Source organism: Bidens hawaiensis, unplaced genomic scaffold, assembly GCF_021521415.1.
Source record: "Bidens hawaiensis isolate Kalapana, Puna unplaced genomic scaffold, B.hawaiensis_p1.1 tig00019689_1, whole genome shotgun sequence".
Lineage (NCBI taxonomy): Eukaryota > Viridiplantae > Streptophyta > Magnoliopsida > Asterales > Asteraceae > Bidens > Bidens hawaiensis.
Genome location: NW_027492991.1, coordinates 153,445 through 181,394, shown reverse-complemented (window position 1 = coordinate 181,394; position 27,950 = coordinate 153,445). Strand labels below are relative to the sequence as shown.

The window sequence follows — 27,950 nt, the reverse complement described above, 5'->3', positions numbered from 1 at the left end:
TTTCTCATTTAAACTGTTGTCATTTCACTTATTAGTAATTTAGTAGTTTGCATTGTTTCCTCGGCTTTGACAATCCAAGCTACTTTTTATTAGCTAGAAACGAGAAGGTGAGGGATTATATCAAAAGTAATCGTTGTTAAAATGTAATATGAAGATGTTTTGTTATGTAGAAACCTAAATGAAAGGCTGCCAGTAACTTGATTCTTTAGGCATATCTAAGCACGATTCCTATGTTAAAACTTTTTACTTTGTGATTTTCACTGTAGCCTTGATCTTAAATGTCTAAACGTTAGCGTTCTTTACATGTTCATGTTAAACTTTTACTTTGTGATTTTCACAGTAGCCTTGATCTTAAATGTCTAAACGTCAGCTCTCTACATGTTCATTACCACATTCATACCCAGTGGGATCTACATTTTTACGTCTTATCTTTTTCCGTTTACCATTCCCGCCGGCGTTGCGGGTCTAAAAACTAGTTTGTAATAATATGACAGTTTAGCTTATGTGGAGAATGGAAATAAATATAAGTGAATAAAAGCTGATAATTACTAAGCAAATGCAAATCACATACACATCTTCAACCTAACTTGATTTAACCGGTTCAGTGGTAATACCGAACCCAAACGGGTACAACGGGCCATAATGCGCGTCACCCACATTCATCGGGAGCTGATCAACCGTCTTAAACCACGTACGCGCAAGCTTACCCGTAAACCCATAATCACCAAACAAAACATCAGCTACACCTCGACCCTCACTGCCCGGAAGCCAGGCCGCGACCAATGCATCTATGTTAGAAACATACGGTTCGATCACAACTGGTCAGCCTGTAATCAGCACCACGACGCACTTCACGGCTCCACACACGTTTGTGATGGTGGTTGGGCCTGGTTCGGGTATGGTTAGGTTCAAGCTGTCCCCAGCTGTCTCGGAATACGGGTGCTCGCCCGTTACAACAATGGCGTAAGAGAAGTTATTGGATTTGATGAATTCGGGTGTCGGGTTTTGTTGGAACACGACTTCGGTTGATGGGTCAACCGTGGTCTTGATGGCGGATAGGATTGTGGTACCTGAAATGATTAAAAAATGTTTTAAGCGTTGTGGGTTAACCAAGATCGATAGAGGTGTAAACCCATGAACACGACCCATTTAACGTACCTATTGTAATATTTCCGCTTTGTCCGTTCCACTCAATGGTCCAACCACCACACTGGTTACCAATGTCATCAGCATGAGTCCCCGAAACGAGTATTTTACCTGACTTTTTCGGGAGTGGAAGCATCGGTTCAGAGCCCGTTTTACCATTCTTTAACAACACTAATGATTTCCTAACCGCTTCTCAGGCCAACTCGCGGTGCTCTTGACTTCCAAGATATTTAACCATGGTCAAATCCGCTAACGGGTTTTCAAACAAACCCATCACAAACTTGACCCGTAGAATCCTCTTAACCGCGTCATCTATCCGGCTCATGGGGATAAACTTATTCGTCACTAAGTAAGTTAGCCCGTCGATGAACTCGGTATAATTATACGGTACCATGATCTGCAATCCAAATATTATTCTAGTTCAGTTTCCATTTTTTTTAATAATATTTCTGGTTAAACAGGCCGGGCCACGGGTTAAGAAGACAAGAACTAACCATGTCTAGACCGGCACGACACTGCGTAAAATGGAGTAAGTGTAGTTAGCATGAGGCGGGTCGGTTATTCGATCGATTCCTTGCCAGTCTGAGATCACAAACCCCTGAAAATTATAAAACATGATAACAAGACTAATGTTACTTACTTTATGCATGCAACATTTAAACAATACTTGTTACTAAGAAAATGTGTTTTTACTCTGAATTTGACGGTGTTTTTCAGGAAGTTAGTGACGAGTTGATTATCTGCATGCATTTTATCACCATTTACGCTGGAATACGAGATCATAATAGTTGAAACGCCTTTGATAACCGAATCATAGTATGCTGGCATATGAATGCTGAATAATCCATGGGGTGTTATGACGGTGTTGTTCTCGTTGATGCCTTTCGTCGTCCCGCCGTCGCCAACGAAGTGCTTGGCACACGCCACCACTTTTTCTCTAATAATATCAAAAATTGATTAGAAATTAGCCTAGTAAATCAAATTTAGCTCAAGAGTTACTTGAGATGGACTAGCTAAAAAGCATGAGTAAACGAGTTGAAGCCTAATAGCTCTCGAGTAGTGACGAAGCTTGGACTAAGACACCGGGATGCCCGGACTCAAAATGTATCAAAAAAATCATAAACGAAGGGGGGGAGGGTTGGGGCTCAAATTTTCGGTCGAAAACGACTAAATTTACATTATGTGTAAAATCTTTCGGGCGAAAAAAGAGTAAATTTACAACACTGTGCAAAAAGAAAAAACAGGGAGGGCAGGGCCACCGCTGGCCCTAGGTATACTTCGTCACTGGCAAGCCCAAGCTTCACTTATTGAGTTTGAGTAAGCTTTCAGGCCTAAATCTACTACTTTTATATGTAAAAACTTTAATGTGTTAAATATATATTTTACTTAAAAATTATAATAAAATAATTAATTACACGTATTATATGATGTATAAACATAAATGCATGCAGATTAATTAATAAAATTAAAAAAAATGAGCCGTTAACAAGTTAAGTTAGCTTTAGTTTGAAAAACAATTCACGAGCCGTCGAGCTGTAAGTTATAAAATTTTGTTTAATATATTTGCACACTATATATTATGAAATAGTAAATTATGACAAAAATAACTAAATAATACGAGTATACATAATATTATGACACATAAAAACTTATAAATATAATTAAATAGTTATAAATGTACCGTACATTAATTAATAAAAAAATCAATAAATAATGAAAAACAAGTTGATCAGGGCGAATTGTTTATTTTATGTAACTTTTGGAGAAGTTAAAAAGTGTTAAATTTGGGTTATTATGAGAGGATAATAAGTTAATAATAAGATACAATATTGTAATTTACTAAATTGTAGAAAAAATGTTATATGAAAGTAAAATAAGTAATCCAAAACACCTCTTGGCACGTTTACCCCTAAATTTAATATTATGATTATTTGAAAAAAGTTAATGAAATTGATTCAAAGGGTTTACTTTCCACCAACAAACGGTACGCCTTTTCGGCCATTGGTGGGAATATCTCCTTGTATTCCGGGTATGAGTTCGGTCATTTGACGAACAATTGCGGGATCTTCACTGTAGCTTTCGTAGCAACGACCCCATCTTGGGTCTCTGCAAACCTGTAGATATTGAAATCACAAACCATAATTATGTTGACAGGATAAAGATGATTTAAGAAGGATGATTTGATATGATTGTGAATATGTTTATAATTACCGCGATACATGGTGCAAATGCGTAGTTAATTCCGGTTGCTTTCACTTCAAGTGCAGTTGCTGCACCTATTTTCTTGATCAGTTCAGGATCCCTATAAGATGAGTTTAAATATTTGTGAAATGTCCAAAATACCCTTCGATACAATGAGTGTGTTGTGGATACAAAGGGTATAGAGGTCATTTTTAGTCGTCGTAAAATGATAAAAGAAATTACTATTAGAGGTGTTTGAAAATAAGATGAAATTGGTTCAACCGTCTAAACCGAAGCAGGTCGGATGGTTTGACCGGTTTTAAATTATAACGGTTCGGTTTATAGTTATGTTTAAAGATTGAAAGTATAAGTTTAATCTTTATAATTTATACTTTCTTTTCTTGGGTAATATACAATTGTGTATATGTCATGCTCATGAATGTTCATTCCTATAATTTAAAATATTATAATGCAAATTAATTATTTTGAAAGAAAATTGAAATGAAGAAAAAAAGAAAAGTTAAGTTAAACCGTCTAACTAGTCAGTCCAACCAACCTTTCAACCCGAAAAATTGGGTTTGGGTCAGTTGAATTGGACCGTAAACAGCCATAGGTGTTTCACTCATGGCTTTATGGGTGTTTACGGTCTAATTCAACCAAGCCACCGGTTACAAAGGGCAAAAACGTAATTTTAACTAGAAAAACTTAAACTTGCCTTGTTACTCCAAGACCAATATTGTGAGGAAAAATTGTAGCTTTAAAAACATTGTTGTTACCATGGACAGCATCAATACCATAAATCATAGGTATGCCTAAACGGGTCGCCAACGACCCGTTTTGGAACCCGTTTACCATATTAATCCACGTCTTCGGGGATGCCTCTTTTGCTGGAGCACTCCCACCACCGCTCAATACACTCCCTACCCATAATCCAATTTCATAAGTTCCAAACAACAAAAAACATCATAAACATAACTCTTGAAATTAAAGAAACTAACATAAAGTAAATTTATGTTGATTACCAATGAAGTATTTTCGCATGACGTCGGTAGAAGCGACTGATCTTTCGATTTGTGTCATTTGACCGATTTTTTCCTCCAAAGTCATTCGATTCAGCAAGTCTTTTATTCGAGTATTCAAAGGTTGTTTTGGGTCTTTGTATTTTAAGGTTTCTGATGTGGCAATGGTAGCCCAATAACAACACAACATAATAATCACCAGAGCTGATGGAGAAAGTTTTCCCATTTTTCACTTCCTATATATGTCTTCAATTAACAAAAATTAACCTATAAAAATATAAGATTATAACCATATAATTATAAAGTGCAGCAAGTTTCATATTTATGTATTTATTATTTTTTGAAGAAAACCTTAATTAAAAAGTTTCTTGTTTTGTTACAAACCAATAAATCTAGATAGAATTAAAGACATAAGCTATAACTAGGTAAGTGACTACATTCCATGCACAAAAATCCCATTCATAGAACATTTGGTTAATAAATAAAAGTACAAGGGTAAAACAGCCTTTATGTTCTACACAACCAAAATTGTCAAAGTTCACATGAAATTCAAGATTTGTAGACAAAAGAATCATAATCTTTATGCTCCCACTCACACCCCAATATTTGTACACAGAGTACTTATAATCTTTGTCAATAGTTTGATTACTAGTTCATGTTCGCAGGTTGAACTTTACACGGACCCGAAGAGCGTGTCACAGACAAGAGCACGACAAAGTATCCGCAGTTGACGCAAGACTGTTTAACCCAACAACTTTGTATACTTTTTTTCTCTTTTGCATATTAATAATTTAAAGTTCTAAATCACATGTTATTTTGAAGGTTTTGAAGCAGTTACATATAAACTATCCAACTTACTTCTATATTTTGGCATAAAAAAAATACCCAAATTGTTTAAGTAGGTAAATAAAAAGATTTTAAAAAAATTAGAAAGGTAAATAAATAGGTTGACTGAGTCAACCCTTAGGGTGGGCACAATAATGACCACCCATTGGCTATGCATGTTCATGGGTCAATCTAAATAGAACCCGACCACGTTTAAATCAAATCCAAATTCATGAACTTCATGTTACATTCCGTCGTGTCAAAATTTCAAACTCCCCAATGGGATTGCCTATTCAAACAAATTATACATATAAGTAGATGCGCATAGTCAACTTATTAATATATATTTCAAACTAAGAGTGAATTTGTAATTATGAATCATAAAGTATAAGTTGAAATAAAGCACTCTCAAACATCATAAACAACTCATTTCACCCAGCAATAAGCCCACAAGATCGAAAATGAACATCCGAACATAAACACTATATTTGAAACCAAACACAACTTTGAGCATCAAGAACGAAGTGACAATAAAAAGAAATGATTTATAACAAATGTATAATCTTTAAAATGATTGACCGAACAGCCAAAGTGACCCCATATAGTGTTTAATCAACATGCAAGAAAGAAAGAAGTGAGCTCACAGAAATGAATGAAGGTTGAGAGAGATTAATTCCGAAAGTATCGAACTGAAAAGCGAAAATGGTGTGTTTTGGAGATGAATTTGGATTGGAGAACGTTGGGTGGTGATTCTAGTCTTTATAGGGGGAGCGTGTGTGTTTAAGGGTTTATAAAATATGTATTAATTTAGGATTCAAAGTTGTTTACATGTTTTTGACTACATGTTTAACGTCTAGTTTTTAAAATTAAACAAATTTAGTTCCAAAATTTTTTGTTGAAATTATGTCATGTAACATAATTATGAAAACCTACTTGATACTTTTGACTTTTGACATGAATATAGTTCTCTTATCTAAGGTTTAAAGTGTAAAAAGAATTTAACCAAGAAATTGTATAAATGGTCACATTGTACAAACTGGCAAATTACAAATCTCTTTAAACTTTTTAAATATTACACCATGCATACTAGGGATTGATCTTGGGTATACACAAAAGAGAAAAAGCCACTTATCACTCGATCAAAGCCTTAGTGACAGTTTACATATAGTTGTACGTAGTAAACAATATATAGATCTTTATGCATTATAATACATTTTTATTTGAAATTGATAAAAGGCTCATAATTTGTTCTATTAATATTATTAATCTATTATTTATCTATTTATATATTATTCTTTTTAGAAAATTTTGTTAGTACCAAATTCTACACTATTCTATTTTATATTTTATTTGTTTTTGCAATTATGTTGTTTGTTTGGAACTATGAGTCCCACCGTAAACAATTTTTCTATTCCCAGACCCTATGGATGATAAAGTTTGCCTACGTTATGCCTTCCTTAAACCCTATTGTTTGTTTTTTTATTTGTGAGATTTACTGGGTATGATTGTTGTTGTAGGTAAGTGCGGTTGCGAAGCTTGGGCTAAGTCATAAAGGTGACCGGGACCAAATCGTTAAAATTTACCCTACAAGGCAAAAAAACTGACGATGACCGAAGACACCCCTTATCCTACGCCCCCGGATGATGATAAAGTTTGCCTACGTTATGCCTTCCTTAAACCCTATTGATTGTTTTTTTATTTGTGAGATTTACTGGGTATGATTGTTGTTGTAGGTAAGTGCGGTTGCGAAGCTTGGGCTAAGTCATAAAGGTGACCGGGACCAAATCGTTAAAATTTACCCTACAAGGCAAAAAAACTGACGATGACCGAAGACACCCCTGGCCCCTCTTATCCTACGCCCCCGGATAAGTGTTCAAATAATTAAAACAACATCATTAAAACAAACACAGATAAGTGTTCAAATAATTTAAGCAAACATTATTAACTATGAAAACAAACACAAACGTACATTTTTCCAAAAACTAAGCTTTATTTTTTAAGCCACTAGTAGATTAGATAATTTAGAAATTGTCAATGATAAAATATGTAGTTTTTACACATATTACTATTATAAAAACGTTTAAAAATTATATTCACGACTTTTTAAAATTTATGGAAGAACAAGGGCACGCCCCTTTTAATTGATTTATTAAGTATTAAATGTTTATTATAAATATATATTTTGATATCATCCCGTCTTTATTGATTTATATGATTGTTATGTTTAATAGTTAAAAAGATACACGAAATAAGTAAGTATTAAATGTTTATTGTAAATATGCACAAGTAATTCTCTTTGAGCCAAACAAGTTTTTGATTCACCACCTTGTGTATATCATATGCTTTTAGGGGACTCGTGGCTCATAGTAGGTGTGCTTTCAAATAGTATTTGGATCGCTGTAACACAATCACCACCCTCTTGGGTAGGCAAGTCTACAACTCTTTTAGCATATTGTTCACTGAAGAAAGAAAAAGAGAGAGAGAGAAAAGTTACTTGTGTGTGTTTTTGTGTGTTGGAGAACAGCGTAGGGAGGCGGGTCCACGGGAACGACGCTGGTGATTTGGTGATAGGCAGGTTCAGAGAGGGTTGATGAGTTGTCGACCTGTGATTTGGTGTTTGGCGGGTTCGGGCGGGATGCCCCTTATTGTTGTTATTACTTATTACCATCTCAACTATGAATACGCATTCCCAAATATCTACTAAAAACTCATTATATTTTCTTTGTTACTATTGTTAACTTTACACTTCACACATACATATCTTTAATTATAAGTTTTAAGACAAAAATGTAAATAACATGTATTCACAAATAAGTATACATGATGCTATAAGTTTTAATTGAACAAATATGATATTCCACTAAGTTTTAGAAAGTAATATAATAAAAACCTTTAAATATTCCTTAAAAGCTATATCATGTTTTCTTTTGTCCGGTTGAATTCTTGTAAAAAGATTGTGACCATGACATCGGGTCACCAAATGGGGATTCATACAAATTTCTTAAGCGAGCTAACAAAGGCATTTCTTGCATTGGTTTAAAGATTTACTATACTCCCTTCCATGAAAGATGGATCCTCCAAGATGATGAAATTAATTTGTCAAATACATCTATGATCATATAATTTACCATTATTAATCAATTAATAGACATTTTACATCATTTTCTTATAGACTGGCCATATAGTATTTATCATGTATAGTACTTGAAATGTATAAAAACAAACTTTTTACTTTTATTATAAAATAATTTAAAAGGTTCTAATTCTACAATTGTTTGTGTGGTTCACACTTGTGAAGTGAAGGACGAACGCCATCAATCCATCATCGTGTAAAAGTATAGTTGTTTTAAAACAATGTTGTTTGGATGACAAACTGTGAAGAGAAAGAAAGCTAAAAAATCTTAACGATTAATTAAGAAAACAACGTTAAACTTTCGGTATATAAAGCTCAACTCGCTAATTATTAAATGAGTTCTAAATTGAACACGTTAAGCTTGGGATTTATTAAAATGGTCTTGATTAGATTACGAGCAGCTCGTGCTCGACTCTTAATATCACTAATTTTAATATTACTGAAAAAAAGAATTATCAAATATCATTGGATCTTCTTTGGAAATTCATCATGGGTTTCCCCAAAATCCATACAAAAACATCCAAGAATGTAGCATATGATGCCAGACGACGAGATCAATGTTTGAGACTTTATTTTTGTTTTTTCAAAAACTATAAACAAAAAACGTTAATGTTTTATTCAAGTTCCGGTTCATCTTATGAAGAATCCTTCAACAAAAACAGGACAATTATGGTGTTAGCTGTTAAACGTACATCATCAATTGATATACCCTAACATTGTGCATACTTGTTCATCAAACTTGTTACGTGATTATTTAGAAATAACTAAGAAATGAAATGGTAGCAAACAATAAATTTCTCAGTTTTTCTTCTTTTTGTAAAGCAAACAAAGAAAATTTCCATTGGCTAAAGAGAAGTTTTTATCTCCAAATAAATGACAAACAGGCAATAATTTGCATCGTTAACTTATGACTGAATACATCTTTAAGATAAATATTTTAGAAAAATGCATCTATAAAAATGCAAGCCTAGATATAATGGGCCTCGTTGATACCCAAGTATGTTTCTCATCCTAAAGTTCTATAAAAAATTCTTTTTTTAGATGGCGGATTTTTTTAATCCATACAGTTTGTGAGACTTAAACTCTAGACATCCCTGACCCAAACTAATATGTTTAAAGGTTTTATCTTTGTCAATTGATCACCAACCCTATTGGTAAAGCTGTAAAAGTTCTATCAAACCCTCAAACGGGGATTGCGGAGTAGCTTGTTGTCCGCTTACCTGTCACTTAATTGTAAATTGTTTGGATGTTATTAGCGAAATTCAATTAATTAAAAAAGAAAAGAAAAAGAAACAATGGTCTTGTAATTATGTACACATTTGGCTAGAAATAAATTAATTTCGACTTTTAGGTCACGTACGATATTTCTTTTATGCACGTCATTTCGCTTTTCACCATCAAAAGTACCTTTATTACATCCTTTGAGGATTACACTACCTACACACATCCATTCATACATCATACCAAACGCTTTTTATTTTTTTTATTTAATATTGTCTCCAATTTCGTTTGATAATTTTGAAAATTGAGTCGGCTATATTTTGAAAATTACACTACCTACGAACACCCATACTTTCATAACTTTTAAAGAGACAAATGACTCAATTAACGAATTCTTATACTGATCGGTGTGGGATTGTGGAAAACGCGAGAAAAATGTCAATTAATCTAAACTTGAATCTGAAGAAATTTTTTTCCATTTTCATTCAATAAGAAAATTATAAGATGTCACCAATCCGGTAGTTGATTACTTGTCACATTTAATTTCTTAATTAAAATATTTAACTATCCTTTAAGATAACCTATTGTAACTTTGTAATATCATTTTCTAATGTCACTCTTTACTTGTAGTTTAACCCAAATAACTATGGGTAATTGAAGCAAATGCGAAAAGTTTATGTTGTGAGCCATCTAATGGACTTCTAAATGCGGTAATGTGCGTCTCGGTCAAATAATCCATTAAACAAGGAAAGAAAACGAGGCAAACATAAAACATAAAACTTTTCTTGAATTTTTTTTTTTTTGCTGATTATTGACACACTCGACAAGATTATTCCATACATCTCTTCAAACCTTCAAAATAAACACAAATCGCAATTATCGCTATATGCAATTGTTAAGGAGAAACAAAATGTGTAGATATTCTTCACAAATGGGCATAGTCAATATCCATACTCATGGTCTACAAGGACATCCATTAAGTCACTAAAATGCAGAAGCATCATGCAGCACTTATGCTTTACGAAACCAAGTACTCACATCACTTGACACACTATCAATGGCCTTTTGACAGAAAAGGACCAACTTTTGTTTTTACCTTTCCTTTCCTATTTTGTGTAAATTAAAGGCATACCATGTAATAACTAAGAAAACTATCATATAATAGTTTCATAGTAAAGTGTATAATGTTTGATAAAAATATATATATTCTATTTCATCTTTGATAAAGCATCGGATGTTAAAGTTATATGTAGTGGAGGGACTACAAAATGAGACGTTTTGCGTCATATAGAGTAAGTTTTGTTTTGGGGGTATAAGTGTAATGGTGTTGTTACCCAACACATACACACACACACACACACACACACACACATATATATATATATATATATATCACACCACATACATATATAATAATAAAAGAAACACACATGCAGGCGAGTAATATTCCTCGCACTCCCCCCCCCCCCTCTCACCCCAAAAATCGTCTGAGGGGTGGTGTCCGCGCCCCAATTTGCCTTATTTCGCCCCTATTACTCGCCCACTACACTTGGAATAATAGTAACACAAAGGAATAAAAGCCTAAGGGCCGGACTATATGAAATGATTAGTAAACAAACTCTTCTGAGTCAACCAAGAAATGACCTTAAGCATATTTCACAATATGAATATTTTGCGGACCCATTAAAGATGTGATCATGTAATGGGTCATTTTCTTTCTTAAACAAATCTCCAAGAGTTACTCGATCTTCCTCAAAGAAGTCTATGGCGTTTCTAGCTCTTAACCATGGCTAGATCCGCCCTTGGGACAAATGTAGATTGTATGAACAAATAATTTCAAAATCTTGCAAACTTTTATTTAAACCTTTTGTAATATAAAGTTTACCTTGAATTAAAATATTATTACATTCTCTTGATTACGAAGTTATATCTATTTATAATCACAACAAACCAAACAGGACTACTTTATTCTTTCCAAAAACAAACTAGCATAACTTATTACAACATTAAACAAAATCGAACTCAAATAATGTTAAAAGGAAAGTGGTCCTTTGTGCTAGTGGACCATGACTCAATGAGACCACACCCTTGGCCAACAAGTCACTCTTTTTCTATATATAACACACACACATGTCATAGAACCTTAACCAACAATGGCAAAATCCTTTAGCCAAAGTTCAACCGAAGATATTTGCAAGCAAATTCATGGTTCATTGGGAAATATAAGCCTTTTGGTTCGGGTTTTGGCCGGTCAACTATCGCGACACGAATGCCAAAAAGTCCGAGAAAAGTACATGGATATGTACGGAGAGAATTTATATGATTGTTTACAAAACAAGACATCTAAAACGTGCGCGATCTTGTCGTCATTGACGCTTAATCCGCATGAACGCGATGCTATCGCGGCTAAAAATGCCATTTTTAAGGAAGTGGATAGTGTCAACTACAATGCTCTTATAGAGATTTATGTTGGTAGAAAATCAAGTCATTTTTTCCTCATCCAACAAGCTTATCAAAGTAAATTTAGAAGGCATTTAGACCAAGACATTATGAGCATAGAACCCCCACACTCTTACCAAAAGGTACATCTTTCTTTCCTTGTGCATGAATACTTGTACCATATGCATTAATTGTTGTACTATGTGAAAATGACTGTTTTTAATTTTTATTCATTAGAATAGAATGCAAACCCATTAACTAAACTTCATGTCCACCCTCTTGCCAAAAACTTGATCTTTCTTGTCTTATGCATGATTGGTTGTACCTAGTCAAAAGTACAAGTTTTTATGCATATGAAATGATTGATTAGAAGTGGTTTTGTTTTTTGTGTAGATATTAATGGCATTGGGTGCATCACATAAAGCACATAGTGCACAAGTTAGTGTACACATTGGCAAGTGTGATGCACAAAGGCTATACCAAACAGGAGAAGGAAGATGTGGGGGAGTCAAGATTGATGAGGGAGTTGTGCTTGAAATTCTAAGTAAAAGAAGCATTCCACAACTCAACCTCACTTTCTCAATCTATAAGCATATTTATGGGCATGCTTATACAAAGGTAAAAGCTTTTGAGTTATTAACATATGATGTGGTATTATTTGAGGTATTTTACAATATGATAAAAGTTGGCTATCCTATCAAAAAAAAGTTATATCTTTAATAAGGATGAAGTTAGGTGACTGGTTACACTAGGTCACATAAATATATAAATGGACAGTCTTCGCTACACACACGAGGTAAGTGTAAACTCGTGCGTGTAGCAAAAATCTTGTAACTTATATTACAATATTTATTCTTATAGAATCAGGCCTAGTTGGTAAAGGATGCTTGAAGTGATGAAATAAATAAGTTTTAATAGTACTCATTGTTTAACTTACTAATAATAAGTGAAAGCCTTCTATTTTTTTATTTTTTTTCTTTTTCAGCACTTCAAAAACAAATATGGTGGGGAGTTTGAAGATGCACTGAATGTTGTGGTGAAGTTCCTAAACAACCCTCCAAAATATTATGCAAAGGTGATCAAATTTTCTTGATCTTCTAGTAAATGTCAAGGAATAGACCTTTACACTTCAAATAAGCTTCAATTAATATAAATTTTTATGTAAAATAACTTTTACTATAAAAATATTCCAACTTTACTTTAATAATAGAAAAACAAATTTTGAGAAATTAAATGAAAATGGTATTTATTTTATCAGCATAAAGGTACTAAGATGTTGACTTATCAGTATATAGTTGTATCTATAATGTTCATCAACCAAGAGGTTGAGGAATTAAGGATTCAAGTCTTATTTAATACACAAGTAAGTTTGTTGACATTGTTGTTTAAAAGTTTATTCAAAGACTCAGTGCATAGTATGTTTCATGATTATGGTCGGCTTGTTTAAATTCAGGCACTAGAAGCAAGCATCAAAGGTAAAGCAATGGATGCGGGCGATATGGAGCGTATAATTGTGAGTCAAAGTGCTGCCGATATGAATAAAATAAGAAAAAGTTACAAGAACGTATATGGAGTGGATATGAGAGATGATATAATCGAGAGCTTTCCAATAGGAGATTTTAGAGACTTGCTCGTTACGTTGACCATGAAAACTAATTACTAGCTTGTTTTCTTTGGGTAATTTTATTAGAAAGAAAATTTTATTAAACATTTTTTAGTTTAAAGTAAGGTGAAATTAGGACCTTTTGGCTTTTGCTATGAACTTGATTTATGATATGAGCAAAATGTAATGTGTTATTATTACATCACATTTGGTCTTACACTCAAAATAGTTTAGGGACTAAACTGTAATGTTAAAGCGTATAGAGTTCTTGTGAATAACGAACTAACTGGTTAGTTCGTTAACCCAGTTCCACTTAAACATGTGGAATTATTCCTGCTTTGATATGCATACTACGTTATGCTGTAGTGTTGGAGCATATGATTCACTTTAAGGGGGTTCGAGTGTAAACAGTGGTGGATCTGGAAATTTTTCATGTGTTTCGTTGATTTAGGCGCTTAGATATTCATTACCTCAGTTATGGACTCTTCGGTCCGGGTGGGCCAGGTCACATGAAAACTTTTAGTATTCACTAAAACATTTTTGATTCATTTTATGTTTGGAAACCACAAAATATCATCTTTAAGAAGAAAGCCCTTAAGAAGGTCCATAATAATAAAAACAAAACAAAAAAAGCCCCAAAACAAGATCAAACAAAACACCAATCCTCAACAAGGGACCAAATCCAAAACCTAAAACATATCATTACCAACCACAGTTATTCCATCATAAGATCTTTCCCGTCTCATCTTCTCGGGTCCACTTCCCGATCAAACCTGCTCACTTGGCAAGAGAAGCACGAAGCTTCTTGGCAGCTGCAACCATGTTCTCAAGAGCTGGCTTGACCTCACCATACTTTCGGGTCTTGAGCCCACAATCAGGGTTCACCCACAAGATATTGGTCTCCAAAACCGCGAGCATTTTGTTAATCCTGTCATGGATTTCCTCCATGGATGGGATTCTTGGAGAGTGGATGTCATAAACACCTGGTCCGATTCCAGCACCGTACTTCACTCCCTCACGGAACACTGACAAAAGCTTCTCATCAGACCGCGAGTTCTCGATTGTGATGACATCGGCATCCATGTTGATGATGGAGTGAATGATGTCATTAAAGTTTGAGTAGCACATGTGGGTGTGGATCTGTGTGGTGTCTTGCACGCCAACGTTTGTGATTCTGAATGAGTGAACCGCCCAGTCTAGGTAAAACGCATGTTCGGCTTTCCTTAGTGGAAGCCCTTCTCTCAACGCAGCCTCGTCGATTTGAATAACAGTTATTCCAGCCTTCTCGAGATCCTCAACTTCATCCTTAATAGCCAAAGCAATCTGGTAGCAAGTTTCGAATCTGAAAAACAATTATAAATTAGTGTTGTACGAGGCGGTTTTGAAATATGTAAAAATGGTCCATGGTTTATATTATTATACCTGGGCTGGTCATTACGAACAAAGGACCAGTTGAGAATGGTGACGGGACCAGTGAGCATACCCTTCATGGGGCGTTTGGTCATTTCTTGAGCCATGGTTGACCAGAAGACAGTCATGGCCTTGGGACGGCTGACATCACCATAGATGATTGGTGGTTTGACACAGCGAGACCCGTAAGATTGCACCCATCCGTTGGCAGTGAAGGCAAAACCAGATAATTGCTCACCAAAGTACTCAACCATGTCGTTCCTCTGCAAACAAACAAGCTGCTTTTAGTTCTGTTTTTCATCAAAATAGAAAAGGAAATAAGATAATATGAGACAAAAATTGTGTACCTCGGGTTCTCCGTGAACGAGCACATCAATGTCAAGTTCTTCTTGTAGTTGGACAACTTTGAAAATCTCTTCTTTGATGGCTTTAATATACTCTTCCTCGGAGATCCTATAATAATCACATGAATTTGTCAGAAACTGAGAAATTAAGCTTGTAATTAACATAATCAAAGATTAAGTATGGATTTATTATATAGATTACTGACTTTTTAGCCTTGTACTCACGACGAACCCTTCTGAGCTCAATGGTTTGTGGGAAAGAACCAATGGTGGTGGTGGGAAGGATTGGAAGGTTAAGTTTCTTTTGTTGAGCATCCAATCTGGCACTCACATTGGTGGCACGACGGTGGTCAGAACCCCTCAAAGCAGCCGCCTGAAAAAACAAAAAAGAAATTTTTTCATAAATGTGACAAAAATGTATAAGAACCGAGATTTAATGATTAGTAATTTAACATCACTTACAGCCTTCTGGACAGCTTCATTGGTGACTCTTGGAGAGCTTTTCCTTGAGGCTTGAGCTGCAGCATTGGCTGAAAAGAATGCCTGAATAAACAAGGAAAGTTTTAAGAATGTCTGCAATTATAAACGTCTTGAAGGTTAATAAACGGATAGAAAATTATTAATTTAAATACCTCATCCTTTTGACCAGCTAGAGCCTTGGCCAAAGCACCAACTTCCACAACCTTTTGAGCAGCAAATGCGAGCCAAGATTTGATCTCGTCATCCAACTTGGTCTCGTTCACAAGATCGACAGCGGTGTGTTGTAGTGATGATGAGGTGGACACAACAAGCTTATCTGAATATTGTCATATTTCACATATTAATAAAAATAGTTAAGTTATTTGGTAAAAAAGAAGTGTACCGATGAACATAAATCATTGATGAAATATAGTTTTTGAATCGTATTTAACAAGCAAACTATAACTACCTTTGCCAACAATGGCCTCAAGAGACTCGAGAACTTTAAGAGATCCAGCAAGATCATTAGCCCAGATGTTCCTGCCATCAACAACTCCAGCAAACAAGTATTTGCCTGAAGGGAAGCTGGTCTTGATTAAATCAAGAGTCTTTTCACCACGAACCAAATCAAAAGTGTAACCAGCGACTCCGGGCAAGGTGGTTAGGGTTTTGAATGCATCAGCAGGAATATCAGCAAAGTAGGTGGCAATAAGAACATTAAGACCAGAGCAAGCTGATTCAAGATCTTTGTAAGCCTTGGTGAAAGCTTGCAATTGGTGGGGTTCAAGATCCTTCACAAGTGTAGCTTCATCAAACTGTATCCATGTGGCACCAGCTGCCTTCAACTCAGCAATCACTTCCCTACAAGATTATTTCTTTGTTATTGTTTGATACATTTAACAGTTTGTTTAAAGATTTAAAAAAATGATGACTTGAAGCATACTTGTAGATTGGAAGGATTTTGTCAAGAAGTGAAAGAAGATCAAAAGTTTTTTCAACACCCTTTGCGGGTTTTGATAGCAACAAGTAGCTGACTGGACCAACAAAAACGGGGACGGTATCAACACCAAGCTGCATAAAGGAAAAAACATAACCATAAGACTCTAATGCAGATAAAAATCAAATCTTTTAAATAACAGATCAAGAACACATACAGCTTTAGCCTCCTTGTATTCATTCACAGCCTTGTGAGATGCATACGAGAATTTAACTTCCGGGCCCAACTCAGGGACAATGTAATGGCTGCATATCAAAACACATCAATCATTATTTAAACATTTAATTACATACAAATATCATCAATGGCATAAACAATAAACAATAAGATTAAGAAACCAACTTACTAGTTGGTGTCAAACCACTTGGTCATTTCCATAGCAGGAACCGTAGCATTTCCTCTAGCCATTGAAAAGTAGGTATCAAACCCAATCTCAACACCGTTCCAGTTGTACCTCGGTGGGACCGCCCCGAGCATGGTGGTGGTGTCAAGAACCTGGTCATAGTAAGAGAAAGTGTTGCTGGGAATATACTTGATGCCAGCAGCAGCCATTTGTTTCCAGATAGACGATCTGAGGTCAGCAGCAACGGTCTGCAAATCCTCAGCAGTGCTCTTGCCATCCCAGAAAGATTCAAGAGCGAACTTCAACTCTCTCTTGGGGCCCATACGGGGATAACCGACAATGTGTGACGCCATTGATCTGTTCAAAATTCAAATGTTCAATCACAATTCAAATAACGCAATCAATCACACAAATAAACAGCAGTTTAAACTTGTAATTAAACTCGACCCGAAACTGTATACATCTAAAATTAAACAATTTAGATCTAACTAGTATATAAAGCTAGATTTTACAATGTAAAAGACTAAAAGTTGATTGTTTTGTTCATATTTCATAAACAAGATACATCACCAACACTAAAAGCTAAATGTTTGATTGTCTTAAAACATACCTAGCTTCAATTGCACTACATCAATCTCAACAACCATCAATATAATAATAATAATAATAACCTAATTAAATCAGTATATATATAATAAATAAATACCTAACAGATAGCCTGACTTTAGAAACCTGAAGCAGATTAAAACTTCGTTCTTTTACAGTGAAGCATAAGCTCACTGATCCAAACGGTATCATTCAACCGAATCGATTTCAATCAAAAACTAGATCTGTGGATCCCAAAACCCTAGATCTTAAACCCTTGGCTGTGAAAATGTTGATTAGAAGCCTCGCAATTGCAAGATCTAATGAAACAATTTGTTATTTACTTACTGTTTTACATTTTACTGAACCCCAATTAAACTAAACCCTAAATTGGCTAAATGTCGGTAGGGCCCACACCGATGACGTAATAAACGCAAATAAAATACGTCAGTGCACTGAAAATGAGAACAGATCACGGCTAGATCTAACTGTGAGGTTAAGAGATGTGACTGAATATAATCAGAAACGAATAATAACAATGGTAAGTTAACTACGGCGGGCGTACCTTCTCCGAAAAAAATGAGATCTGAAAGGGTTTAGGTTTATTATTCGGAGGTAGAGAGAATAATAATAATAATAATAATAATAATAATAAGGTGGACACGAGATGGAGAGGATGTGAAGAGAGGTATTTATAATGGTACGCTGGTATGGGAGTGGTAGATCTGATCGGAATTCACACTGGTGGGGCCGGTTGGCTCACGCACCTAACATAGTCGCATCACTCACACTACGCTTGTTGTTTCATTATTGTTTTAAGGCTTGGTGTCGGGAAGTGGTAGCGGTCTAGCGGCTGGCTAGTCTCGGGCTCGATAAAATTGAACCTAGTCACACCTGTTATCTATTTATCTCCAGTTTGTTTTTCTTTTTATTTTTAACAGTCTAAAAATATTTTTTTTTTTTAAATAAATTTTAACTTAATAATTTTTTTAACAAAACATTTAATGCTTTTTAACAACAAAAATTTATTTATCTTCTTTGTTCATCCAAAACACGTAGAACTCTCTCAAAATCTCATTCTTTCTATCTGAAGATAGGTTGGTACCTGATTCGGTACGGTACCGTTTACTAATCCGTGTGTGCTAGATGGGCGGTCAGATACTGCTTAGGATTAATCGGAATCGAGATTAATCGGATTGAAATTTTTATATATGTTTTTTTTTTCATATTCGTGGGCGCGTATAACATTTTATTAGCCAAAATCAAAGCATCTGGGGTCCGCCTAGCGTGTAGGATGCTTTTTACGAAGGGAAAATTCACAATATAGCCCCTTAATAATGGAAGATTTCAAATTTGTCCTCACAAAATCATTTTTATAGATTTGTTCATCTTTTAACGCATCGTCAACGATGTGTTAGGTAGTCGCCGACGCGTTAGCTAACACATAGTCAACGATGCGTTATACCTCTAATCACATAGTCAAATATGTGTTAGCCTCTTCTGTATTTTTTCAATATTATAATATCATAACTAATTTTACTTATATTTTGTTTTCTTTTATAACTTTTAATATATAAAGTTATATATAATTTCGAATATACCGTCGAGACATGTTTTATTATTTACATGTTATAATTTTTTTAAACCATGTCGGGTCAAATTAGCATTTTAATATTAATCTAACACTTCTCAGTTTTGAGAAAACTTTATGTCGATTTGTAGATAAAAGAAACACGTCTCTATGGTATGTTCAAAATTAGATCAAACTTTATATATTAAAAATTATAAAAGAAAACAAAATGTAGGTAAAATTAGTTATGATATTATAATATTAAAAAAAAACAAAGAAGAAGCTAATAGGTCTTTGACAGTCTGTTTGTATGCCTAACACATTACACATATTTAGCTATGTGTTTGGAGGTCTAACATATCGTTGACTATGTGTTCGGAGGACTAATGCATCGTTGATTATGTGTTAGTTTACTTGCCGACGGGATTACCTAATACATACCCGGCGATGCATTAAAAGAGGGGCAAATCTGAAAAAACGATTTTAAGGTGGCAAATTTAAAATATCTCACTATTTAAAAACTATTTGAGAATTTTCTCTTTTACAAAACTGCAACACACAGAAACCCACTCACGCCCAAAAACTAAAATAAAAAAAAAAATTCTCTTTTAGGCCTTGGAACGCTTATATGGCGCTCTCCCAGACTTTGATATTGGCGGTTTCTCTAATAAGGACACCGCTCCACAAAAGCCTCAAAAAACTTTGGCGAATGCCCTTTTTGGCAAAATCGCTCAGAGCCTGGGAGAAGTTTTTGGATTGTCCCCCCGACAGAAGGCGGTTATTGAATGCTTACAGTGTGCTCATGCCCAAGATTTTCTGACCGTTATCCCGATTGATGGCTTGGGCCAAAACATGTCTGCGGTCAAGAATAGGGTCATTCTTAAGTACCGTTTGATGGTCCCAATGTACCCAGAAGACGAAACATGTCCGATCTACCGTAAGGCTTGCCTGGATAAATTCGGAGAGCATGCGGTTCATTGCAAGGAGATGTCTGGGTTCAAATACCGACATGATTGGGTGCGGGACGTTCTTTGGGACATCTTAAGGCAAGCTGGGATATCAGCTAAAAAGGAAGCCCCTGTAAACTTCCTTACAAACCCCACGGAAGGGAGATCCACTCTACGACCGGCAGATTTGCTCGTCTTTGGTTGGGCCGGGGGAAAACACGCTTGTGTTGACCTCACAGGGGTATCTCCTGTAGCTGGTTTGAGGGATAATGGGTTTGTAGCTGGGCAAGCAATGAAAAGGGCTGAAACGAAGAAGGTGGAGAAACATGCTAAAGCCTGCGTAGAGAACCAACATGTTTTTGTCCCTCTGGCTCCTTGGCACCGGAAGCTATCCGTTTCCTAACCAGGGTCCAACGGGTTGTGCATAGCAATGTGTCGACTCCAAAGGAGCAGGGGTATGTCTTTAGCAGGTTAGAATTTGCAATTCAGAAAGGGGTGGCGGCGCAGCTTGTTGCCCGCCTACCTGCTATGTTTGTAACACCCCGACCAAAGGCAGATTATACATCGGGGCGCCACATATTGTTTCATTACTCGTGACACTATTGGGTGTCAATATTTAATAAATACATTCATTCGCGCACGCGCAAAGTAGACATAAGATAACATCAATCATCATAAATCAATATATTATAAATCATAATAATCGAACAGCAATAACTTGTCTTGATACATTTTAATCTAGGTCCAAAATAAAGAAAACTTCCTACGTGTCCACAAGCTCCAAAACAGCTACTGCAAACCTGAACATGTGTTAAAATAAAACGTCAAACACTTGCGTGTTGGTGAGAAATCAAGTTTAATACAATACATAGATAACAATAAATCTGCGCGCAACATGTGTATGTCTGGTTTTCAACAAGGGTGTAATCTGATCGGGACCAACTCTAAGATTCATAGACTGCCAGTGCTCACAATTGAGCTCACAAACAAGAAAGACTGTGCAAGTGTAAACAAAAGAGAAAATCATAAACGATTGTTCTCCCGTGTTCATCTAATGGTACCATGAGAACTGCGGAATAGACCGACAAGACGGTTAATGATCCACACATACAAATAAACAGCCAAGTCTACGTCCTCAACACATGGGATACTGCGCGACTAAAGTTCATAAACAAGTTTAAGACTCTAAGTTTGTATGAACACATGAACATCCCAAAACATTAAAAATAAAAAGGGATTAGGTACGAGATTACTCACTTGATAAACGGTGCGGTGAAAGATAAAGCAAGAACCAACTTTAAACAAGCACAAGTTAACCTATAATTAAAGATTATTGTTTTAACGATTTGCTTTAAGTCTTGATTATAAGTTAGCATAATTAATAAGTAAATTATTATATATAATATATATTACCGGAAAAGCAGGGCAGAACAGAGAGGAAGACGAAGGCAGAGAGAGAGGAGACGGCAGAGGAAGAACAACGGCAAGGAGGAGGTTAAATTAAGTGTTTGTGTATGATGTGTTAGGAAAAATAAGTTTATTATTTATAGGGAAACCCTAGGGAACACAATCCCTAGAAAAGGGGAAAAGATCTCAAAAAGCAAAAGATTCCAAAAGCAAAAGATATCAAAAGATATGGCAGCAGCAGGGGACAAAGGAAAAGCTGACAGGCAACAGTAAAAGCATGGGCGGTTCAGATAAAGGTACTGGTCAAGCATGGAAAAAGCAGATCTCAAAAGATAATGTCAGTCACTTTTTCTGTCAACCAATGGGGTTGGTGCGCATGCTGCGCCGAAAGTAACTTTTCAGACATAAGGCAGGTTAGGTCAACAGCACAGAAGATAAGACAACATAAAAGCAAACGGCTAGATTAAACAGAAGAAAACTCAAAGGGTTTAGCGCGAGAAGGCTCGAGCGCACGCGCGAGGACGAAGGCTGACAGAACAAACCTTAGCGCACCGCGGGAAGAACTATTATCCTTAGCGCGCCGCGGGAATAATTACCATTCTTAGCGCGCCGCGGGAAGAATTACCATTCTTAGCGCGCCGCGAGAAGAACTACCATTCTTAGCGCGCTGCGAGAAGAACTACAATTCTTAGCGCGTCGCGGGAAGAACTACCGTTCTTAGCGCGCTGCTGAGAACAGTTCGCCTCGCGTGTCGCAGGAACAACAGGTCTTCGCGCAGGCTTCCTTGTAAGGAGTCTGGCGCGTGGAGCTGCGCAGACAACCTTAGGCGGGAAGAAACAAAGGACAAGCAAAGAGTTAAGAGAAAAGGAGGTTCAAGGCGTAAGGGCGGAACGACGACAAGAGAGAAAGAAGGCGGAGAGAAGAAGAGGGACGGGACGGCGGGAAGGAAAAGAGAGGAAGAGGCGGGAAGGAAAACATAATTATTAAAAATAAAGTATAAGTATAAATAAATATTAAATCATAAAAGAAAGAGATCGGATAAGGGAAACGGGTACCTGGGTCGGGTCGGATCGGGGCAGATGTCACAATGTTGATGTAATATCTATGTTTCTTAATAAAATTCACTTGAAGTTAAAAAAAAAAAAACTAGTTTAAAGAGCATGGATATTTTATTTTTATCTTTTTATCAAATAGTTTTGATACAAACAGTCTTTAATTTAAAGGATCGTTCGTTTTAATGTGTCTAAAAATACATCAAACTTTGTATACTTTCATTTTATTCATTATTTAACTGTTTTTTTTTTATTATCTATCCTCATAACTTGGCCTACTAGACTACTAACGCTATCCGGTTAATCCCCACTCCCCCTCCATTCTTTAAGCCATCACATTGATTTTAATCCTCTTTGAAACCGTTTACCTATTTATATTAAAAAAATGCCATAACATCTCATTTATTTAAGAAATAATTCTTTAATCATTAAATAATAATTCACGAGTGCTAGGTCTTATCAAACCCGGATAACACTTAAACATGTTATAACATCTCATTTATTTGTAAAATAATTCCTTAATCATCAAACAATTATGTTTGTGGGTCATCGATCTCATCAAATCCGAATACCCATTAAACATGTTATAACATCTCATTTATTTGTGAAACTATTTTAGCATGAAGCTCTAATTTAATTATCTTTTCTATATATTATTTGTCGCCAGTCTATAAGCTTCATCACTTGTTAACTTCCGATTATCGACGCCACACACCATCATCAACCTCCATTCTCATGCACCAACACCATCGTCACATACATCAACCAACCATTTTTTCATAAGACATATTTGGGCTCATGTTTGTTTGTTTAAAAAGATAGCATGTTCGTGTGTCGTTTATGTGCATTCGTTACAAAACTAAAAAACCTACACATTTCAATTGAAAGAGTCACAACATTAAAAAATATAATTAACATAACAAACTAATATATATATATATATCAAAACAAAACCACGCTAAAAAGTAAAACAAACCTCCATAACACGGGAAGCTCAAACAATAATAATAATAATAATAATAATAATAATAATAATAATAATAATAATTGGTTTGTATAAAACAAAAGTCCCTTTGATTTAAACATTAAATTTTTGTTTTTATATCGAAATTGCAAAAAAAAACACGTGAACACATATTAGAAAAACATGTGAGCAATATTTAACTGAAAAGCAACCAATAAATTATTGTATTATTGTAATGTGATATAATATAATGTAATCCAGTTAGTTGTGGCTCAATTGTAGAATACTCACTTTATAAGTGAGAGGTAGGAAGATCAAACTTTATTACCACCAACTTACATGGGAGATATGAGGGATGACCCTGACTTGTCAGGGTTCAAGTCCTGATCACACCCGGTTTACCGGCTCCTCGCTGCCGTGCCGTTTGGCGGGCGTGGGGGTCGGGTTTTATCCGGTGAATCCCTCTACAGGTGGACCGTTAGGGGCTCCGTCCGTCCGGACTAGCGGCCGGCTCGGGCGACCTTTAGCCAATGAGGGCCGCGTACAGGGTATCCGACGTTACTTAGTTGGCCGTTCAAAAAAAATTAATATAATGTAATCCAAGATATGGTATATATATTTTTAATAGGTAATTATTTCTTTAAACGAGTCATCGATTAAATTCACTATATTATGATACACTCTCCTTTTGATACGGAAAAAACCCTCCCTTAAGGCCAACATCTGTAAACACTCACCTAAATGTACGACAGTGTGGTGAGATAAATCTCGTTTAATTTAATGATTTAATTAGTGCATTTTACATATTTGTCTAGTCTTTCATCATTATCCGGTGTCGCCTAAATTAAATTATGAAGGCATCAAACTAAATTAAGTCTCTTCTTTACCACTTCACCAACTAATTGACAACATAACATAACATGTAAATTGTCAAAAAAATATTATTTGATATAATAATAATAATTAACAATATTGTGTATGATTATTTATAGAAAAAATATTAAAACTCATAAAATGAATCAAATAGCAAATTCAAATTTTCTCACATTTTCAGTGTTTTTGAATTCTTTAGTTAAAATTAAAGACATTAAGTTAAAAGTTAAAAGTCTTAAAAAAATATCATAAACTAAAAACGAGAAGGGATGTGGTCGCCACGCGTTCTGGTGAGCGACGGTGTTTGACATTCCAAATTTCTAATCCATTGTAAATCGGTAACTTGGTAAACTTTTTAGGTAAAGTTTATTATTTTTTATGTTATTTTTGTAATAGTTAATTAAGCCATTTGATGTTGTTTAGATATTTTCAATTCATGTCATCCAAAATTATTTTAATCATAATACAATAACAGCAAACTCAAATTGATTTTCCAGGGAAAAAACTTGAAAGGTGATAAATATATTTTAATAAATATATTATTAAAATATGTTTTGAATGCTTTTCGTGTTATGGATAACATAAAATTGAGATGTATAAAGTATATCGTCGAATCAGGAGTTGGCTCGAGACTTTTTTTTTGTTCTAGTTTAGGCTGGAATTTCATTTCGTTAAGATTAATCGAGCCGGGCAAAGCTAGCTTGTTCGTTTCGAGTATGATTATTTTGGTGCAATTTAAAGTTTTTGAGTTTAAGTGTTATTTTGAACAAATTAAAAAAAATAAATAGCACATGTTTGCAAAAATTAATATAAAAAATATATTTGAGGGTTGGTGAGCATGGTCGGGCCGACGTGGTGAAGGTCCCAATAAGATGATAGATACATGATACAAGTTGAATAACATTATTTGACTTTAATATTGTTTCATTAGTGACCTCGTAGTCGGATTATTTATTGTCTCATCCTATTACGAATTTTTGGTCTTGTACAAGGTTAGAAAAGGGAGGAGAAAAGTGTATTCTCAAACAAAATAGAACGTTTAATCTTTTCTTTCTTAATAGATTATAATTACCAAAAAATGTTAAAATACAAATTGAGATAAAAATGAGAAGTGTAAGAATGATTTATGACTCAAAAAATAATAAAAAATCATAACTCAAAACATAAATAAAAAAATGAAAAAATTGCCGCCTTTTTTGTTCAAAAAAAAAAAGAAAAGAAAACGACACAATGTCGATAAAAAGTCACAAGGATGAAAATAAACAGATAAATAATAAAAAAAAACACAATAGATCGCAAAATATATCATAATGCTGAGCAAAATATAACACAATGTTTAATAATATAACATAATATTAAAAAAAAGACGCATTGACTCTATAGTTAGTCACACTTGATACCTGGTATTTCACCAGATTCCAAGATCAAATAAGAGTTTACATCCAAACATAATTGAAGTTTGCGAGATTTATAATCCCATCATAAAGTTAGCAAAACTTGGGACCTTAATGTTAGAAGGTTGAATAACTTTCTAAATGAAACTACATCACATATGGTGTCAAGTCGTTAAAATGCTTTCGTTAAGGGAACATTCTTAATAATGCTTTGACTGTCTGAATGTGCAAGTGAGCAAATGACGCTTACTACGACATTTTGAGAAACCAGGATATTAACCCGTGGTCAATTAAAGGGCCGACTTGCAATGGGTTTGAATGAATGAAACGAAGAAATGTTTTCGTCTAGTATATGCTTAAAGGTTCAAGATACAAAAGTCCACATTTAATATGACATTTTATATTTTTTGTTGAACAATAGGTAAAAGAGAAACATAGAATCGGGCCACAACAATTTGGTTACTCGCACTACACACATATTAAAGGTTGCGGTTGTCAAAAGATGATGATTCAAAGGTTCATGACCTTTAAGGTTGCATTTACCATGAATAATTATGAATTCATAAAAAAAATGTGTCTTTAAAGTAATATCATGATTCATGACCATTAAAAAGGTCACAAAGACATATTATACTAGTCATAATTTATTTTCTACACACAAATCACAACCTTTGTAACTAGGGAAGCTTAGTAAGTTTAATCGACTCTAGTTACTACCACCATACAATGTTGATAACGTATGCTACTCGTTAGTTCGTTGTATGTTGTCACTGTACCCCAAGGCATTGCTTTATTGACAGATCATTCGTTTTAAAGCAATTCTAGTATTGAGCGAAAGGTTATACCTATGGTTCAGTATTACAGGTCAATCCTAGTTCACTAATACCAATAGGCAGCAAAGGGGAAGAAGCACTACACCTAGGAATCAACAACACTAAGTTATAGTTTCAATTATCACTTTCGGTTTATTTTAATAACAAAAACAAAGTTGATTACATTTTCCCATGATTCATTTCATAGATACATCATAGAAGGCATTGCTTTATTGATAGATCATTCGTCTTAAAGCAATAAGTTATAGTTTCGATTATCACTTTCGGTTTACTTTAATAACCAAAACAAGTTAATTACATTTTCCCATGGTTTATTTCATGGATACATCATAGATCTTGTGACATCCCATATGGAATAACCAACCTTTAACTAATATCTTTACTTGAAATGAAAATTTACCATAATACTCATTAAGAGTCACAAAGAATCAAAGTTGTCACGCGCTATTCTAAGGGTATTTTAGGCATTTTCCTGATGATAACTCGCTCGCGGAACATGCTTGTCAAACTATTTGTCCGTATCTAGGCCGTTACAATCCTCGCCACCCTCATGACCTTCACATGTCCAGGCCTATAATAATGGCTATATAACCACATTCAATGAACAGTTCTCCATACTCGTCTTTCGAACATGTCAGAACCAAACAATGAGAGCAGGCAACTGTACAGTCAGCCGAGGGGCACGGGTATGCAGGCTACTTCGTCAAGTAGACCAATGGTGAACCCGAACATGCACCAGGGCTCAAGATCGCGAGGCATGGTCTCTTGCGGTGCCTGCAAGCATTTAAAAAGGAAGTGTGAAAAGGACTGCATCTTTGCCCCTTATTTTGACCCGGAACATGGAGGAGCACTATTTGCACCCATTCACAGGCTGTTTGGCGCCCGCAACCTCGCAAAGCTCTTGGAGCAAATTCCACCGTATAAACGCCACAAAGCAGTTCGGAGTCTTTATTTTGAAGCTCAGGCTAGGCAACGTGACCTTGTTGGTGGTTGTCACGCTATTGTCTTAAATTTGTCACAGCAGGTACATGCTAATACTATAGACATTCTATAACAAACATAAACATTCAAACTTATGATGTTTTTCATTGTAGGTGACATCTTTGCAGGCAGATCTAGCAAGGTTAGAAAGTGAACTAAGAACCGCGAGACTCAATGCGGTTAACACACTGCAGGGTGCACCACAACTAGAACCCGTGCTAAAT

General features: G+C 35.2%; 2 protein-coding genes and 1 pseudogene across 4 annotated transcripts; 1 reads left to right on the top strand and 2 right to left on the bottom strand.

The window, feature by feature from the left end:
- Nucleotides 1-565: 565 nt before the first annotated feature.
- Nucleotides 566-4,584, bottom strand: LOC143559004 (uncharacterized; annotated as a pseudogene). The gene is made up of 8 exons (XR_013139843.1): nt 4,350-4,584; nt 4,043-4,247; nt 3,358-3,448; nt 3,115-3,260; nt 1,840-2,083; nt 1,641-1,744; nt 1,159-1,543; nt 566-1,070 (listed from the first exon to the last, which is right to left on the bottom strand). The product of XR_013139843.1 is annotated as an uncharacterized LOC143559004 (transcript).
- A 6,875-nt stretch (nt 4,585-11,459) lies between these two features.
- LOC143559003 (uncharacterized) lies at nt 11,460-13,652 on the top strand. Its single transcript, XM_077047718.1, has 4 exons — nt 11,460-12,107; nt 12,358-12,582; nt 12,950-13,039; nt 13,418-13,652. The coding sequence occupies exons 1-4, from the start codon at nt 11,679-11,681 to the stop codon at nt 13,625-13,627; spliced, it is 954 nt and encodes a 317-aa protein (XP_076903833.1). The 5' UTR covers nt 11,460-11,678; the 3' UTR covers nt 13,628-13,652.
- Nucleotides 13,653-14,092: 440 nt separating this feature from the next.
- On the bottom strand, nt 14,093-18,419 carry LOC143559029 (5-methyltetrahydropteroyltriglutamate--homocysteine methyltransferase-like). Of its 2 annotated transcripts, none has more exons than XM_077047735.1 (11): nt 18,271-18,419; nt 17,124-17,477; nt 16,935-17,022; nt 16,724-16,851; nt 16,250-16,641; nt 15,954-16,117; nt 15,784-15,864; nt 15,528-15,694; nt 15,325-15,430; nt 14,990-15,240; nt 14,093-14,909 (listed from the first exon to the last, which is right to left on the bottom strand). In XM_077047735.1, exons 2-11 carry the CDS (start codon nt 17,471-17,473, stop codon nt 14,345-14,347), a joined length of 2,292 nt encoding a protein of 763 aa, XP_076903850.1. In that variant the 5' UTR covers nt 17,474-17,477; nt 18,271-18,419; the 3' UTR covers nt 14,093-14,344. The 2 variants fall into 2 exon arrangements, with proteins under 2 accessions (XP_076903850.1, XP_076903849.1); XM_077047734.1 differs by lacking the exon at nt 18,271-18,419 and adding an exon at nt 17,827-17,945.
- Between the last annotated feature and the right edge of the window lie 9,531 nt (nt 18,420-27,950).